Source organism: Sycon ciliatum, chromosome 9 (genome assembly GCF_964019385.1).
Source record: "Sycon ciliatum chromosome 9, ocSycCili1.1, whole genome shotgun sequence".
Lineage (NCBI taxonomy): Eukaryota > Metazoa > Porifera > Calcarea > Leucosolenida > Sycettidae > Sycon > Sycon ciliatum.
In genome coordinates, this window is record NC_088651.1 from 10,432,677 (window position 1) to 10,450,176 (window position 17,500).

The 17,500-nt window shown below is 48.0% G+C and overlaps 1 protein-coding gene across 1 annotated transcript in view; it reads left to right on the top strand.

Annotated features, from left to right (window-relative positions):
• The window catches only part of LOC135824665 (fibrillin-3-like), a gene marked incomplete at its 5' end in the record, with an annotated part of 43,885 nt that overhangs the window by 15,192 nt on the left and 11,193 nt on the right, over window positions 1–17,500 (top strand). The window contains 10 exon segments of the mRNA XM_065337383.1: window positions 502–693; window positions 2,575–9,108; window positions 9,898–10,284; window positions 11,236–11,568; window positions 12,213–12,289; window positions 12,524–12,594; window positions 13,051–13,244; window positions 14,861–15,114; window positions 16,185–16,364; window positions 16,895–16,974. Coding sequence (XP_065193455.1) covers window positions 502–693; window positions 2,575–9,108; window positions 9,898–10,284; window positions 11,236–11,568; window positions 12,213–12,289; window positions 12,524–12,594; window positions 13,051–13,244; window positions 14,861–15,114; window positions 16,185–16,364; window positions 16,895–16,974 — 8,302 coding nt within the window.

A 17,500-nucleotide genomic window follows, 5' to 3' on the forward strand; every position in this document is an offset into this window, starting at 1 on the left:
ACTGCATGCCTGAGTACATGAGTACATGTATGAGTACATGCAGAAAATAGTCAATTTCAGCGTTTCTGCTCCAAACAGCTTCTAGCTTCGACTAGAAACAAAGATTACACCAAAGGATCAAACAACAACCATTTTCTGCAGTTTTTTTGCAGATGGCTTCCTTGTGCTTGGCCCAGCACGCCAAAAATCACACCTCGGAGGAGTACAAAAATTACAACTCTCAGATGTCCTCGATTGCTGGCCATGCATTGTTTGTTGACATGTTTCATTGCTCCCCCCCCCCCCTCCCCCCCCCCTCCCGCGAAATTGGATATTGAGCACTTTTTCATACTCTTACTGTGTGTGTACATATATACGTCCGTGCATGTGTGTGTGTGTGTGTGTGTGTGTGTGTGTGTGTGTACGTGTGTGTGTGTGTGTGCGGGTGTGTGCGGGTGTGTGTGTGTATGTGTACATGTCTGTATGCGTGTATGCATGTGTATACACTTGCATGTGATGCAGACACCAGCCCCTCATCCGTAACACGCACTAACTGTACTAACATCAACGAGTGCATTGCGCTGAGTGCCAGCAACGGAGGCTGTGACGTCCACGCAAACTGCACGGATACTGACGGGTCTCGTCTGTGCACGTGTCAAGTTGGCTTTGTCGGCAATGGCACAGTATGTGACGTCTGTCCAGCTGGATTATATGGTGAGTCTAACAAAAAAAATCTACGTGTAGATAACAATCTTAATAATGCTATGAATAAAATAATCTGCGCACTCATACTTCAAACACACAAGGCAAGGTAGGTAGGTCAAAAAGGTTTCCAAGAACGTTTTCTTGCGACGATCATCAGTTGGAAAATACATCACAATAGAGAATATGTAACCGTTTGTGTACGGACTTTACAACTTTCGATCCCCTGAGATCGAAACTTTTTAAAATTTCAATTGATCGTAAACTCAGTTATTCCAGTTATTTCCAAAAACTAAAATATGTAGGAACTTAGAAGTTGCGACTTCGGAGGTGATAATCAGAAGCGTGTGTTCCTCGTTGGAGCAATCAACTTCATAAAATATGTAGGTCGAAGAGAAAACTCCCAGCTGTCCATTGAAAGAATCGCTGAAGCGCTCCGATGTGCGATTCCAGAGTTGCAAAGCTCGAAAGTCGAACCACGGCAAATGTCGCTCAATAGCCGCTTGCGCAGATTTGAATGTGGGATTTCCCCATCATTCTGGGCATGCAGTGACGTAGAGACACATTCAAAATGGCAAACAGACTCATGGCAGTTTGTGAATGTTTTTGAAGTAACAGTTAGTTGTTACGAGCGAGGAGAACGAAATGGCTGATACAAGACGACTTCTGTCAGAATATTGGCGTTGCAGCTAAAACGCTGGGCTGTAGCGATGGCGTTTTGACCTTCGTGGTGGCAAGTGTGGGCTCAATGTCTCTTGCGACGAGCTTTCCAGGAAGCCCAAGATTGAAAAAATCGTCAAAAGGAGACTAAAGTTATGACCCGAAGAATTATGAAATTTGAGGTGAGTCCAGATCAAATTCAGTCTACGTACAGTTTGAGCTGCAAACCGAAATAATCTGTGGGAGGTGGATCGCCGTTTTGCCGGCATCGTGAGGCAGCTTGCGAGGTGTATGCAGGTATCATTGTTGTGCCTGTTTCTTCCTGGACACGTTTGATCGATAGAGAAGACTCTCAGCTTTACAGAGAGCCCAAGATCGTAAAAATCGAGCGACTGGTGAGTGAAGTGCTGAGTTTGATCGACCTGAGTCGATCTGAGTGGATCCAGTGCGTGCGTGCACAAACACTGGGAAATCAGGCAAGTTTTCGAGGCACATGCTGGGGGTGAAAGGGTTAAGAAATGTACTCAAAATCGCCTTTTGTGCGGTCAAAACTCAAAACAATTCATTGAAAACCGGCACGTTCGGCCTCTCCGCCTTCTCCGTGAAAAAAATAAAATGCCACACAGGAAATATACATACCATAACACGTGGATCAAAAAACAATGAGAGAGTAAAACACTGTACACGTCATGACAAAAATCCGTTCATTTCCCCACAATACTGCTACATGTATCTCTTAGTTAACAACTCCTCGTCAGTTTCATCGATAGAAATTAGAAATATCCACTCAAAGGAAGGGGAAATTCCCAGCTACGTTTATGAGCCTCTGGCATTGAGTTTGAGCTCAACGGTTTTTTTTCTCATCATGGGATTTCCAGATCATGGAACTCAATATCATCATTATCATCCTAGGGAAACCCACGATTTTGGTCGGAAAAGGTAAAAAAAGAAAGAAAAAAAGTGTTACCCATTTACGTAAGTATCATACAATGATTACACAGCAATGAAAGCCTCGTCAGACTGCAGACAGCAGCTGTCTGATGAGTGTTTTCACACGAAACTCCGAGTAACGGCGGAAAAAAGATTTGTGTGCTTCATTGCTGTGTGATCATTGTAATACACTGGCTCTGTCCACTGGACAGAGAGCACTATATGCAGGCTCAGGAACTTAGACAACTGTCTACTGAAGTATCCTACGTGGCTTCTCGGTGCTCTTCTTTGTATGGTCTGCAGGTAATGGCACAGCTTGTCTGGACATTGACGAGTGTGTCAGCAACAGTAACAGCAGTAGCAGCAGCATCAGCAACACTACCACCAGTGACAACAGCAACAGCAGTAGCTGCAGTGCCAACGCCATCTGCGTGAACACCGTACCCGGTTTCTTGTGTCAGTGTCTTGCTGGCTACGAGGCAGTCACACATACAATCTGTCAAGACATTGACGAATGTACTACCAGCTTCAACAGCAGTAGCAGCAACGCTACAGGAGTGAACAACTGCAGTGTCAACGCTATCTGCACAAACACTGTCGGCTGCTACGAATGCACATGTTTAAATGGTTACCGTGGTAATGGTGTGACATGTCTTGATGAAAACGAATGTACCGATGGTCTACATCAGTGTGCACCGCTCACAGCTACCTGCTCCAACACAAATGGATCCTACATATGTGAATGTATTGGTGGTTTTACTGGCAATGGCAGTGTCTGTTCCGATGTTCTTGAATGCTCGCTTGGTCTGCACAGCTGTTCAGTCAACGCCCATTGTACGGAAATAATCGGAAACTACAGCTGTGAATGCCTCAGTGGCTTTACCGGAAATGGCCAAGTCTGCATGGATATTCCAGAGTGTTCGTTAGGTACTCATGGCTGTTCGGTGAATGCCACGTGTGCGGAAACCTTGGGTAATTACACCTGTACTTGCTTGAGTGGTTTTACCGGGGATGGACGAGTATGCTCCGATATTCCTGAATGTACAATTGGTACTCATGGCTGTTCGCAGAATGCATTGTGTACGGAAATCATCGGTAACTACAGTTGTATATGCTTGAATGGCTTCACTGGAAATGGACAGATCTGCAACGACGTTCCTGAATGTTCGCTAGGTACCCATGACTGTTCGGAGAATGCCACTTGCCTTGAACTTGCTGGCAGCTACAATTGCACTTGCCAGAGCGGATTTAGTGGCAATGGTCGGGTGTGCTCAGACATCCCTGAATGCACGCTAGGTACCCATGACTGTTCGCCGAATGCCAAGTGTACGGAAATCATTGGCAACTACAGCTGTGAATGTGTGAATGGTTTCTTTGGAGATGGGCAAACTTGTGCTGACATTCCTGAATGTTTGCTCGGTCTTCACGACTGTTCGGAGAATGCCACATGCATAGAAATCACCGGTAACTACAGTTGTGAATGCTTGAACGGCTTCACAGGAAATGGACAAGTCTGCAACGACATTCCTGAATGCTCGTTGGATCTTCATGACTGTTCAGAGAATGCCGTATGTGTAGAAGTCCACGGCAACTACAGCTGTACGTGCTTGAGTGGCTTTATAGGCAGTGGACAAGTTTGTTCTGATATTCCCGAATGCACACTTGGAACCCATGACTGTTCGCCTGATGCCCAGTGTGTGGAAAGCATTGGTAGCTACAGCTGCCAGTGTCTAAAGGGCTTTACCGGAAACGGGCGCACCTGCTCCGACATACCTGAGTGTTCTCTTCGGCTTGATGACTGTTCGGAGAATGCCACTTGTCTTGAACTTGTTGGCAGCTACAACTGCACTTGCCAGAGTGGATTCACTGGTAATGGTCGGGTGTGCTCTGATATTCCTGAATGCACTCTAGGTACCCATGACTGTTCGCCAGATGCCAGGTGTACGGAAATCATCGGCAACCACAGTTGTGAATGTGTGAGTGGATTCACTGGCAATGGTCGGGTGTGCTCTGATATCCCTGAATGCACGCTAGGTACCCATGACTGCTCGCAGAACGCCACATGCACGGAAATCATCGGTAACTACAGTTGTGAATGCTTGAGTGGCTTCACAGGAAATGGGCAGATCTGCTACGACGTTCCTGAATGTTCGCTAGGTACCCATGACTGTTCGGAGAATGCCACTTGCCTTGAACTTGTTGGCAGCTACAATTGCACTTGCCAGAGTGGATTTAGTGGAAATGGCCAGGTGTGCTCAGACATTCCGGAATGCATGCTCGGTACCCATGACTGTTCGCAAAATGCCAGGTGTACGGAAATCATCGGTAACTACACTTGCAAATGCCTGAGTGGATTTACTGGAAATGGGCGCACCTGCTCTGACATCCCTGAATGTACGCTAGGTACCCATGACTGTTCGCGAGATGCCAAGTGTACAGAAATCATTGGTAACTACAGTTGTGAGTGTGTGAACGGCTTCTCTGGAGACGGGCAAACTTGTGCTGACATTCCTGAGTGTTCATTGGGTCTTCACGACTGTTCGGAGAATGCCACGTGTGTGGAACATATTGGAAACTACAGTTGCACTTGCTTGAGTGGATTCACTGGCAACGGACAAGTCTGTTCTGACATCCCGGAGTGTATGCTTGGTACTCATGACTGTTCGCAGAAGGCCCAGTGTACGGAAATCATCGGTAACTACAGCTGCACTTGCCTGATCGGGTACACGGGAACTGGTCAACATTGCTCTGACATTGATGAGTGTTCGACAGGCGGCCATGATTGTGATACCATGGCAACGTGTACAAACACAATGGGGAGTTACTCGTGTCAATGTCTCTCCGGGTATGCCGAGCCGGATCCGAACAGCTCTGGGTCAAGCTCTGGGTCAAGCTCTGGCACTTCCGGCATAGGTCGTATCTGTGGAAACATCAATGAGTGTTTGCTTGACGTGGATACGTGTGACGGAAATGCCAGCTGTGCAGACACGGACGGTAGTTACACGTGTACCTGCAATCGCGGCTATTTCGGCAACGGCACCAGCGGCTTCTGCCAGGACATCGTGGAGTGTAACGACACACGCCTGCACAACTGCTCGTCGGATGCCACGTGCACAAACGTGGCCGGTCACTTCCTGTGTATGTGTAACCATGGCTACGAAGGCGACGGTGCCGAGTGTGGGAATATTGACGAATGTACGCGTGACCTGCACAATTGCTCAGCGGTTGCAATGTGTACTGACTCAGTGGGCAGTTACCAGTGTCAGTGCTTGAGTGGGTACACTGGTGATGGAGTATCATGTATGGATGAGAATGAGTGTAGTCTAGGCAACACCACTAATAACTGTACTAGTGCCACTAGCAGCTGTGTGAACACGGACGGTGGATTTGGATGCGCCTGTTTTGCCGGATTCACGGGCCAGCTTTGTGATGTCGACATTGACGAGTGTCTGTCTGGTCCTTGCTTCAACGGTTCCTGCCGGGACCAAGTAGCCAAGTATGAGTGTGATTGCTACAGCGGCTATACGGGATCACGGTGTGCGAGTGACTTAAACGAGTGTGAGCAACAGCTGGACAACTGTACAAACGGTACCAGCAGTTGTGTCAACGTGGACGGCGGATTCGAGTGCGCCTGCTTCGCCGGCTACACAGGATTCGTGTGTGATATTGATGTGAACGAATGTCTCTCTGAGCCGTGCCGATGGAATGGCTCGTGCTCTGACCATGTGGGCAGCTACATATGTCACTGTTTGCCTGGTTTCACCGGCCTGCAGTGCCAACATGACATAGATGAATGCTCAGTACCGACTCACAACAACTGCTCCGCAAACACCAGCAGCTGTGTCAACACCGACGGGGGATTCCAGTGTTCTTGCTCGGCGGGGTACACTGGACAGCTCTGTGATATTGAAGTTGACGAATGCTCTTCCAGTCCCTGTATCAACGGTACTTGCATGGATCAGATAGCGGGATACGCTTGCGACTGTATCAGTGGCTACAATGGCTTGCGTTGCGATCACGATATACACGAGTGTCTACTCGGTACACACAACTGCACAGTCCATGCCAGTGAGTGTGTCAACTTTGACGGCGGATTCGACTGCATGTGCTTCGCCGGATACACAGGCTCGGTATGCGAGGTCAATATCGACGAATGCCTGTCAATGCCCTGTTTCAATGGCTCTTGTGTGGATCTAGTTGCTGGGTACGCCTGCAACTGTTCAAGCGGGTACACTGGCTCACGATGCCAGAGTGATCTTGATGAGTGCTTGACGGGCATGCACGCCTGCTTCGTCGCTGGTAGTGATTGTCGTAACATTGTCGGCGGGTATGTGTGTGACTGCCGTCCGGGGTACACCGGTGCGACATGCTCGGTCGGCATTGACGAGTGCACTTCAAATCCCTGCTTCAACGGCACTTGTCGGGACCTGGTCAACCGGTACTATTGTGATTGCTACAGCGGCTATACGGGATTACAGTGTGAGAGTGACATAGAGGAATGTGTGCTTGGCTTATACACCTGTCCCGACACCAACAGCCACTGCAGTAACACGGTGGGTGGCTACGAGTGTCCGTGCTCGCCGGGCTTCACGGGTCTAGCATGCAATGTGGGCATAGACGAATGTGCCTCGCAGCCGTGCGTCAACAACGGGACCTGTAGAGATCAGGTCGCAGGCTATTCATGTAATTGCACGGCCGGATTCACCAGTCCACATTGCGATATTGAGATTGACGAATGTTCCTCCGAACCCTGCTTCAATGGCTCGTGTAGAGATCAGATCGCAGGCTATGCGTGTGAATGCATTGCTGGCTTCACCAGTCAACACTGTGATATTGAGATTGACGAATGTTCGTCTGAGCCATGCCTTAATGGCTCCTGTAGGGATGAGATTGCTGGCTATGCATGCGAGTGTTTCAGTGGGTACACTGGACTTCAGTGTGAAAACGACCTTCACGAATGTCTGCTCGGTACACACAATTGCACGAACCACACCAGCGTCTGTATCAACCTGGACGGTGGATTTGAATGCATGTGCTTCCCCGGCTATACAGGGCCAATCTGTGATGTTGATATTGATGAGTGTACTTCAAGTCCATGCGTGTATGGTACCTGCATCGATCAGACTGCAGGATTCACATGCAGCTGCTTGACTGGCTTCTCGGGTGTACGTTGTCAGAGTGATAATGATGAATGTCAAACTGGTGCTCACAACTGCTCAGGATTGGGTGGTAACTGTGACAACACTCATGGTGGATTCCAATGTACTTGCTTTGCGGGATATACAGGACCAGAGTGTAGCGTGACGATTGATGAATGTCTGTCAGCTCCATGTCAGAACAATGGAACATGTGTGGATGAAATCGCCGGCTTTGCATGCCTGTGCAATGCTGGTTTCACTAGCACTATGTGTGATGTCAATATCAATGAATGTGCACCAAAACCTTGCCAGAACAATGCAACATGTGTGGATGAAATCAACGCTTTCCAATGCCAGTGTCATCCAGGTTACAACGGCACACTCTGTAGCAATGACATTAACGACTGCTCCGGGAATCCATGTCTGAACCAAGCAACGTGTACGGATGGTGTCGATTCCTACGCATGCACATGTGCTCCGGGATTTTCTGGCCTGTTCTGTGAGCAAAATGTGGATGACTGTCTGGGCGTGATGTGTGGCAATAACGGCTCATGTGTAGACCTGGTGGATGGGTTTGAATGCACGTGTGTAGCAGGCTATACGGGTGTACTCTGTGAAGTCAACGTGGAGGAGTGTAGCAGTGCTCCGTGTCAGAATAATGCTACATGCGTGGACCTCGTTAACGCATATCGGTGCGAGTGCGAACCAGGATTCACCGGACTTCAATGTGAGGTTGACATTGATCATTGCACGTCCGCGCCGTGTGTAAACAATGCAACATGCACGGACTTGGTCAATGCATATCGCTGTGACTGCATTCCCGGTTTCACTGGACTGCAATGCCAAACTGATATCGTCGAGTGTCTCTCCTCGCCCTGTGACAACGGAACGTGTGTGGACGGCGTTAACGGATACATGTGTGTCTGCAATGGCGGCTTCACTGGTTTGACGTGTGAGATCAATGTTGAGGAGTGTGAGTCTGATCCGTGTGTACAGGGTACGTGTGTAGACCAGGTCAACAGCTACCAGTGTGTATGCAGTGCAGGCTATACAGGTGTGCTGTGTGAGGTCAATATCAACGAATGTCTCTCCATGCCTTGTGTGAATGGCACGTGTAACGACAACGTCGATGGCTTTACCTGTTCGTGCACTCCTGGCTTTACGGGTCTGACGTGTGCGGTTGACATCAATGAGTGTGCGTCCACACCCTGTGTGAATGGTTCATGTAATGATGCCGTCAACGCATTCTCCTGTGACTGCTTCCCGGGTTTTAGTGGCATGCTGTGCAACACCGACATACTAGAGTGTTCCAGTGAACCATGTCAAAACAACCAGTCGTGTGTGGAGCTGACGGACGGGTTTGCATGCACGTGTTCTTTGGACTACTTTGGTGTGCTGTGTGAGAATGAAAACAACTCGTGTACTGATCCTGCACTGACCGTGCCCAGATGCCTTAACAGCGGTGTGTGCGTTCCGGAGGGGATTCCCCAGGACGGCGGCGGTGGTGGTGGTGGTGGCAGTGTCAGTGTAAACAGCTACACTTGTCAGTGCTTACCTGGCTTTACGGGTGTGCACTGTGAGGTCAATGTGGATGACTGTCTTGGAATGCCTTGTCTCAATAATGCCGTCTGTATGGACATGGCGGATGCATACCAATGTCAATGCCAATCTGGTTTTACCGGCCAGAATTGTGAAGTGGGTAAGTCAGAAAGTTGTTAGCTGGTAGAAATTTTCATGGGAAATCAGTACATGATAATTTGGTGTGGTTATACAGGGCGAATCAATGCTCTCAGCAGCTGCTTTCTATGTGCATTTGTGATAAGGTGTGTGTGTTGGGGGGGGGGGGGGAGAGAATTGTAGATAGAGAGAGAGTGTGTGTCCGTCTGTCTGTCTTTCTTTCTGCCTGTCAGTCTGTCGGCATGTATGCGACAGTATTCGTATCATGGTGTACATTGTGTATAGGAATATTTGCCTGTTGATCATTTTACTCGTATTAGCCGGTTAGCCGTCAGATGCGAAAAGGGTGCTTATGGCATCACAGAGCAAATAGAGTAAAGTGCGTCAGAGTGACAGGCTGTCAAGTACCTGTCACATGCAAGAGTGAATCTTGATGTGACGTCATTTTTTCGATCATTGCGGGATGAGTGTGCATCCCCCGGCGCTGGTATGTACACTAGCGCACTGCTGAGACTCCCAGCTTTTCGTAGATACTTCAACCGGCCTGAAACTCCAAAGCACGGCGGATTTACATACAAAAGAAACTGCCTTTTTGTGGCGCAGTTCTCACGAGCTCCGTTCTGATTCTGAACGAAATTCTTTTGTCTCCTGACCTAAATTGACGATATCTTCATAATGGGTTTGGATTTTTGAGTCCGGTTTTTTGGAGGTGAAGCATAAAAGCCTATAGATTTTGCTTGAGTCCTTATCTCAATTTGACCAAAATATGCCATAAGCACCCTTTTCGCATCTGTGTTGTATTCTGTTCCAGACATTGACGACTGCATTGGCGTCAACTGCACTGCTAACTCCATGTGCCGCGACGGCGTTGACCAATTCCAGTGTGTCTGCGATGTTGGCTATGTATCCACCACTGTCAACACTGAAATGCTATGCACAGATGAAGACGAATGTAGTCGAGCAGGTGTGAGTGTGTGTCCACCAAACTCCAACTGTCTGAACACTATAGGTAGTTTTGACTGCACATGTCAGTCTGGTTTTAGTGGAGACCGGCACAATGGCTGTGTGGACATCAATGAGTGTGTAACGGGTGCGAACGATTGTGATGTGCCAACCAGAGCAAGATGTGTCAATACTGCCGGTGGAGTCCGCTGTGAATGCTTCAACGGGACCACCGGAAACGGAACGACCTGCTACCGTGAGTATGTGTGTGTGTGTGTATGTATGTATGTGTGTGTGTATGCATGAGTGTGTGTGTGTGTGTGTGTGTGTGTGTGTGTGTGTGTGTGTGTGTGTGTGTGTGTGTGTGTGTGTGTGTGTGTGTGTGTGTGTGTGTGTGTGTGTGTGTGTGTGTGTGTGTGTGTGTGTGTGTGTGTGTGTGTGTGTTCTCTGCAGTTGATCCCGATAGAATGGTCAGGCTAGCTTTTGAAAGGTCGATCTTGGCCAAATTAGGCTCAAACCCCACTTCAAATTCAAAACTTTGGGTTAGCCGGGGATAGACTGCTCCATATACCGGTATTTGCCATGGTGTATCTGTCCTAATTTTGGCAGAATGTGCCTGAATTTCTAGTTCCGTAATCTTACCGTACTTTCCCACATATAAGCGCATGGGCTTACAAGTGAAAATTTGCTACAAAAAAGATTTTTTGCGGTGTGAACATGTTCAGGTAGAAGCCCATGCGCTTATATGTGCAATAACGGTTTGTCTGTGTTCTAAACAACGGTGTTATCACAATGCTTAGCAGTATATTCAGTTTCCAGGTGTTTCACCAATAGTGTTCACATATAAGCGCATGCGCTTATAATTGGGGGGGGGGGGGTGCGCTTCTGTCCGGACATAAGCACATGCGCTTATATGTGCGGAAGTACGGTAGATTTTCTGGCCCTGGCTGTAGCATGGAAGAACTGCACTGGTGAACCAATGCGGGATGAACAACTAGTTGTTTGCGCTACCAGTAAAAAATAAAGTATATTATCGTGTGCGTTCCCGAAGGGAACTCACGACGGCCGCTAACACCCGGTAAACCCTACCAGTATGCATATCCCTTTACCAGCAAGACACGAAAATGTAGAGCGCCAGTTTTATATAGACAGACTTTACAGCACAAAACAGTGTTCCTTTGTTCTGCGTCTGTTCTTGCGTGTGCAGTGCCAGCTGCCGTTGATCCCCTAGCGGCCACATTGCGCAATGTCTTTGCCAGCACCGAAGTCAGGCTAACATGTAGCTACCGAGGATACCCGCAGGCTACCCCGCGATGGTGCAAGCTGAGCGATGACATCACCATGACATCATCGCTGGCTGCAGATGGATGTGCGGTGTACGACTCATCGTGTCCGTTCACGGTAACGGACGACAGCAGCAGCACAACAACTCTGGTGATAGTCCAGGTACAGGACTGCCATCGTGGACTGTACCGGTGTATCGCCACCAATATAGCCAACCTGCAGGGCTCCTACTCCGATGTAGAACTTGCTGTACTTGGTAAGTATACTACTTGCATTAGAACACCTTCTCAGAATGATGTAGGTAACTGCTATGGTTTGCCAAGTAGCTGTAAGGGAAAGGGGTCTCCTATCATCTCAGGTTTGGGTGCTTGTTACCCTCTAAGATTATCCAAGTCAACGCGAGAGACAAATTACTGAAAAGCCTTGGAATGGCTATGTATACAGCTACTCATGTAGAGTTGGGAAAGTACCTGTCCAGCTGACAAGCTGTCGCCCTGCCTTGCTGAAGTGACATCTATGAATCTACTGTTATCTCGCATGTCTGGGAACGTAGCCGTATCATCGAACACTCGCTGTTTGGGGCACTTTCCCGGGTGCTTTTCTCTCACATAGACGTGTAGTTTTTGTATCCGAATATTGACCGTGAAAAATGTGTGGACATTTTCTATTCAACGCTTCATGGTGGGATTTTTGCCCTTACAAGAGGCTTCAAGTACATTGATAGGCAAGACAGTGCTGTCATGGCAACTAGCTCAGGATGCCAGCTTTGCATCTTGTGTTTGTTGGACTTCACCTTGGGTCTGTGTCTGAAGGATATGAAAAACGTGTGTGCATTAGCAACTCCACATATCATGTGTTGCATACATTTGACCTTGAAACTTCCGTACTCCTATTTCTCAGATTCCAGTGACTTCAAGGTTTCTGGCAACTACAGCGGAGTGTCAAGCAGCAGTGTGGCTACTGACGTACAACGAACGGTAAGACCAGCTTTGCTGTATAGTTCTACCATGCATCCACCCTAGCGTTACTTTCTGCATTAGTTCACAGACGCAAACCAAACTGATTCCGTCCTTTCCGTCACGCGTCTGTGTTAGATTACAGTGTAGAGTTGCAGAAATATTCACCTCACAACCTTCTTCAGTCCTGCGTGGCAATATGCCATTACAAGAGATATCTTCCAATCTCTCTCTCTCTTATTGCTATGTGTACAGCTTGAACAACTGCTGCAGGCAATACCGTCCGTGTCTGTTGAGTTGCCATCTGCACAAGTTATACAGTTCAGGTAAGTTGTCACTGATGGTTTAGTGAGACATGGTTTGTGTTATGTACATGTATGGGTATCCACGATGGCATGCAATTCCCCCTATACATGTATAGCCAGACCTCTGTAATGTGTCAACACCCAGTTTTAGGCATTAGAAAAGGCGCCGGGTCACTAAATACCTCTGCATACGAGGTGGTTGGCACCAGTCAAAAGCTCTTCCCTTCACCAATACCAGTTGGAGCGGCGGATCCAGCGATCTCTACGGGGGCGGGGCGGGGTTCCAGTATAGTCAAAATTGAATAGCTAATACATATACATGGACACGCATATGGTTGCCAGTAGTACATTTACGAAATTTAGGGGGGCTTTCGCGGAACCCCTGGAACCCCTCATGGATCTGCCCCTGGGTTGCAACGTATGGACGATCAGTCTATTTTATTTTGTTCTGTTGATTTGTGTCCCCTTCCTGTCCAGAGCAAATGGAGTTACACTGCAGAACCCGGTCTTTGTGGAAATGGATGTGCGGATATCCAGCAGTTCCGTATCAGCATTGTCAGGGAATGGATCTTTCGCTAACCGCCTACGTCTGTATCTTGTCACAGAAATCCAGGCTGGACGAAGCTCGCCTGCTACACTTGATGCTACTTCAGTATTTGTTATCAGCTATGGTGAGTGATGCTATACCAGTGTATGTGCTCAGCTATGGTGAGTGATGGTGTTTGCAGGCTTGCATTGTACTGGTGCCAGGACTGGTGGTTGGTGAAAGCTTTGGGATATTATGGTTTGTGTGTATGTGTGTGTGCGTGCGTGCACACGTACGTGTGTGCGTGCGTGCGTGCACACGTACGAGTGTGCGTGTGTGCGTGCGTGTGTGCACGCGTACGAGTGTGCGTGCGTGTGTGTATGTGTGTGTGTGAGCATGCATACCGTATCTTCCCGATTATAAGTCGCACCTCCATTTTCAGGTTTGAGCAATATTGTTTTGATATGATCACTTCAGTACAGTCAGACCTCGCTTATCCGGTCCTCGTTTATCCGGATCCCTCGCCATCCGGAAGAAAATCGCTGGTTACCGATGTGCAGCATATGTTATGCATACAACATAACCGGACCTCGCGATCCGCATACCGGTGCATGATTTTGTGTACAAACTGGTTAAAATGTGTACAAAAAGCTTCGTCGTATCCGGTTGCATGTGGCTTCCAAAAGCTAGAATCAGGGAGTTGTACAGGCAAATGAGGTCCTTGACCTGCTGGGTGCATGTGGACAGGACTTAGTTGCATGCACTTGTCATTTTTCTCACTTGTTTTACATACTGTGCACGATAGTTGTACTGCATAGGACCCGTCTACATGTATGTACGATGTCACTGCTTTTGACATGCCACATGCATATACAGTATGTGTGTTCAGTTATCCGGTTCCCTCGCCTATCCGGATATTTTTGTGGAAAACAGATGTGTGCGGTTAAGCGAGGTCTGACTGTAGTAAGTCATGCTCGATTGTAAGTCACACCCCCTTTTTACCCTTGAATTTTTGTGTAAAAAGGTGCGACTTATATTCGGGAAAATACAGTACATGTGTGTGGAAGGCAATGGGGCTGCAAAGGTGTTTGCGTTTTGTTGGGTGGGATTTGCGCAGGCTTGGGCACGGCTGTAGCAAGCTTTATAATGAAGAGAGACAGCTATTGGAGAGCGTACTGTGAATCTGTCTGAAGATCAATTGGTGGCATGAAATATCCTGGCTAATTCTAGCTCAATGTCTCAACAGGCGTGTGTATTCGCAGTGTCTTCCGGTCAACCCTCGATCGTGCATAACGAAAATGTTGCTTTTCACGAGTTGTTGTTGTTATCCGTGAGATCAAAAGTTGACAGTCAAGTGGTCATTATAGTGCATTTCAAAAGTAAAGACCTCTATCTAGACTTTTTCGAATAATTCAATTTTGGCTTGGGCTTTTGGAGAAATTTCTTCGGAATTTTGCTCAGGCAGCTCACGCAATTTTCCTCATATATATTTCTAAACGATTGGAAAACAAACGCCCAATTTTGGATTTTTTTATGCACAAAGTGTTCACAGATTTTATGCAGGATAGATGCTGGCCCAGCGGTTTTTTGAAACTAGAGGTCTGGACTTTTGAAACGGATGATAGACCTGAAGATTGTGTCATTATTCATGAGTTGTTATACGAGTAACGAGGTCATTATTCACAGGGTTGACCGTATCTCTCTCTCTCTCTCTCTCTCTCTCTCTCTCTCTCTCTCTTTTCCGGCCTTCGTTTCTTCTAGATGTATGCCCAGCTGAAGTCACTACTGATCTCCGGGGCAGTGTAGTCTGGCCAGAGACAGTTCGGGGAACGACAAGTGTGCAAGCATGCGGTATCGTGGTGGAGAATGAGGCACCAAAGTTTGCCAGGCGTATGTGCGTGTCCAGTCCCCGCACCAGTCGTCCAAACGTCTTCATGTCCACATGGGCCATGGCTAACACTAGTGACTGTCCATTCGCTTCAGCCAGCACTAGAGAACTACAGATGATTTCATCCGTGAGTAAAACTAGCCCCATTGGGCATTGCTGATATGGATTGCATGGGTAATCGCTGTGTGTTCACTAGGATCCGCACTGTACTGTTCAGTACGCAAGGTGTGACCCTACACAATCATGCTTAGGTGCATGGTTGTGCTGGTTTGGGAGGGGAGGGGGGGGCAGACTACACCATTGTGCGATAGGCTCGTATCTGTTATTGACTGAGGATGAATGTGGAGATTCGGGGGGGGGGGGGAGGGGGGGGGGCACAATGGAGCAGAGCCGCTACTCCAACCGGCCCGCTCAAGCCACGCTCCTCCATACGTTAAACTGGCGGTCACGATATCATCATGACATCATAATGATGTCAGCGGTAACTAGTGAGTATTGCTGTCTCACTCCTAATGGTTTTGGTGGAGGTCTCTGGTTCCAATCCCTGTGCTGCAGGTTTTGTTTTGCAGTTTCACAACCGGGCCGGAAGCAGTTTTTGATTGGTCGGGTAGTTTCAGTGCCTTTTCATACAGTGTGTGTATGATATGTGGCGGGTACACTGTCACATGACATTCATACAGTTTGTGTATGATATGAGGCGGGTACACTGTCACATGACATTCATACAGTGTGTGTATGATATGAGGCGGGTACACTGTCACATGACATTCATACAGTGCGCGTATAATATGTGGCGGGTACACTGTCACATGACATTCATACAGTGTGTGTGTATGATATGAGGCGGGTACACTGTCACATGACATTCATACAGTGCGCGTATGATATGAGGCGGGTACACTGTCACATGACATTCATAGCACTAAACAGCTGTTGGTGGCTAAACGTTGGTCCGGTGATAACCTGACCAACCGGACCCGGTTCCAGCGGCCCTGCGTAGCTTTCATTGTCCTTACAGTTATCTCACTTATCTTTCATTGTCCTTACAGTTATCTCACTTATCTTAGATTGGGTTAGGTGTTTTTAAAATAGCTTCAGATTTGGTTGTGAGGTGGTTGTATGGAGCATGGTCTTCATTGCCGAACGGAATGTACCGGTGCAGCTAACCTATATTCTTGTCTTCCTCGGTGTCTACAGATTGTGTTCAACACCAGTGAGCCAACGGTCCTCGTCATGACAACAGAAACCATTGGCAACCTGACGAAGAACGCCTCGTCGCTGTCCGAAGCCGATATCGACTTTGCGGCCACCGCATTGTCCAATCTAATTCTGGCCACCAGCAGTGATGGAGACTTCAATCAGACCCTGGGGAGAGAGGTGAGACGATGCCAGTACAGCAATAACTAAAAGTATCTGTGTATTGATTGTGATTTGCCAGTAAAACTAATGTGCATGGCCTTTGGGGGATTTGGACGAGAGTGTGGTTGTGTTTCGTCCTTCTGAGTAGACGTGAAGTGGTTAATCCATCGAAGCCAGAGTATCTTTTGATATGAACACAACTCTGCATCTGTGTATGTATATATGTACATGTACACATGTTTGCGTGAGTGCATGTATGCATGTTTTTCTGTCTTCGTCTGTGTGTCCGTCTGTTTGTATGTCCGTCTGTTTGTACGTCTGTCTGTTTGTACGTCTGTCTGTTTGTACGTCTGTCTGTTTGTACGTCTGTCTGTTTGTACGTCTGTCTGTTTGTACGTCCACCTGTCTGTACATCCATCTGTCTGTACATCTGTCTGTACGTATGTCTGTCTGCACGTCCATCTGTCTGTACGTCCATCTGTCTGTACGTCCATCTGTCTGTGCGTCCATCTGTCTGTACGTCCATCTGTCTGTGCGTCTGTCCACAGATTGCTGGTTCCGTTCTGGACTCGGTGGACAACATTCTTGCTGCACCACCAACGGAGATTGAGTCCGCACCGGCTGCAACGTTAGTATTGGTCGAATAGAACTCCCCCCCCCCCTGGCCCCTCCCTGGCCTGCCCCATCCCCTGCCCCTCCCTGCCCCATCCCATACCCCTATCCCCTGTCTGTCCCCTGCCCCCATCTCATGCCCCTATCCCATGCCCCTGCCCCCATCCCATGCCCTCGTCACAGCCTTGCCCAATCCCATGTCCTGGCCCTCTATCCAGAGTTGTACGTACACAGGGGTACGCAAAGGAGAGGAAAGGCTCGTTTGTTGTTACTCAGAGACGTTTCATGGTTTAGGTCAAATATTATCGTTTTGATTATAGAAGACCTTTGCAACCATGCACACGCTTACACTACTACAACACAAACCACCATTGTCCATTCAAAAACTACAAGTTCAGTCAAGAAGAAGAAAACCAATACCAAGGAGACCCAAACACTGGAGAAAGAAGTCAGATGCACAATGAGTACGCTCCGAAAACGGCGGTGCTTGGAAGTAAACGGCGTATGTTGTACATGTACTTGGCGAGGCCAAATAAATCGCG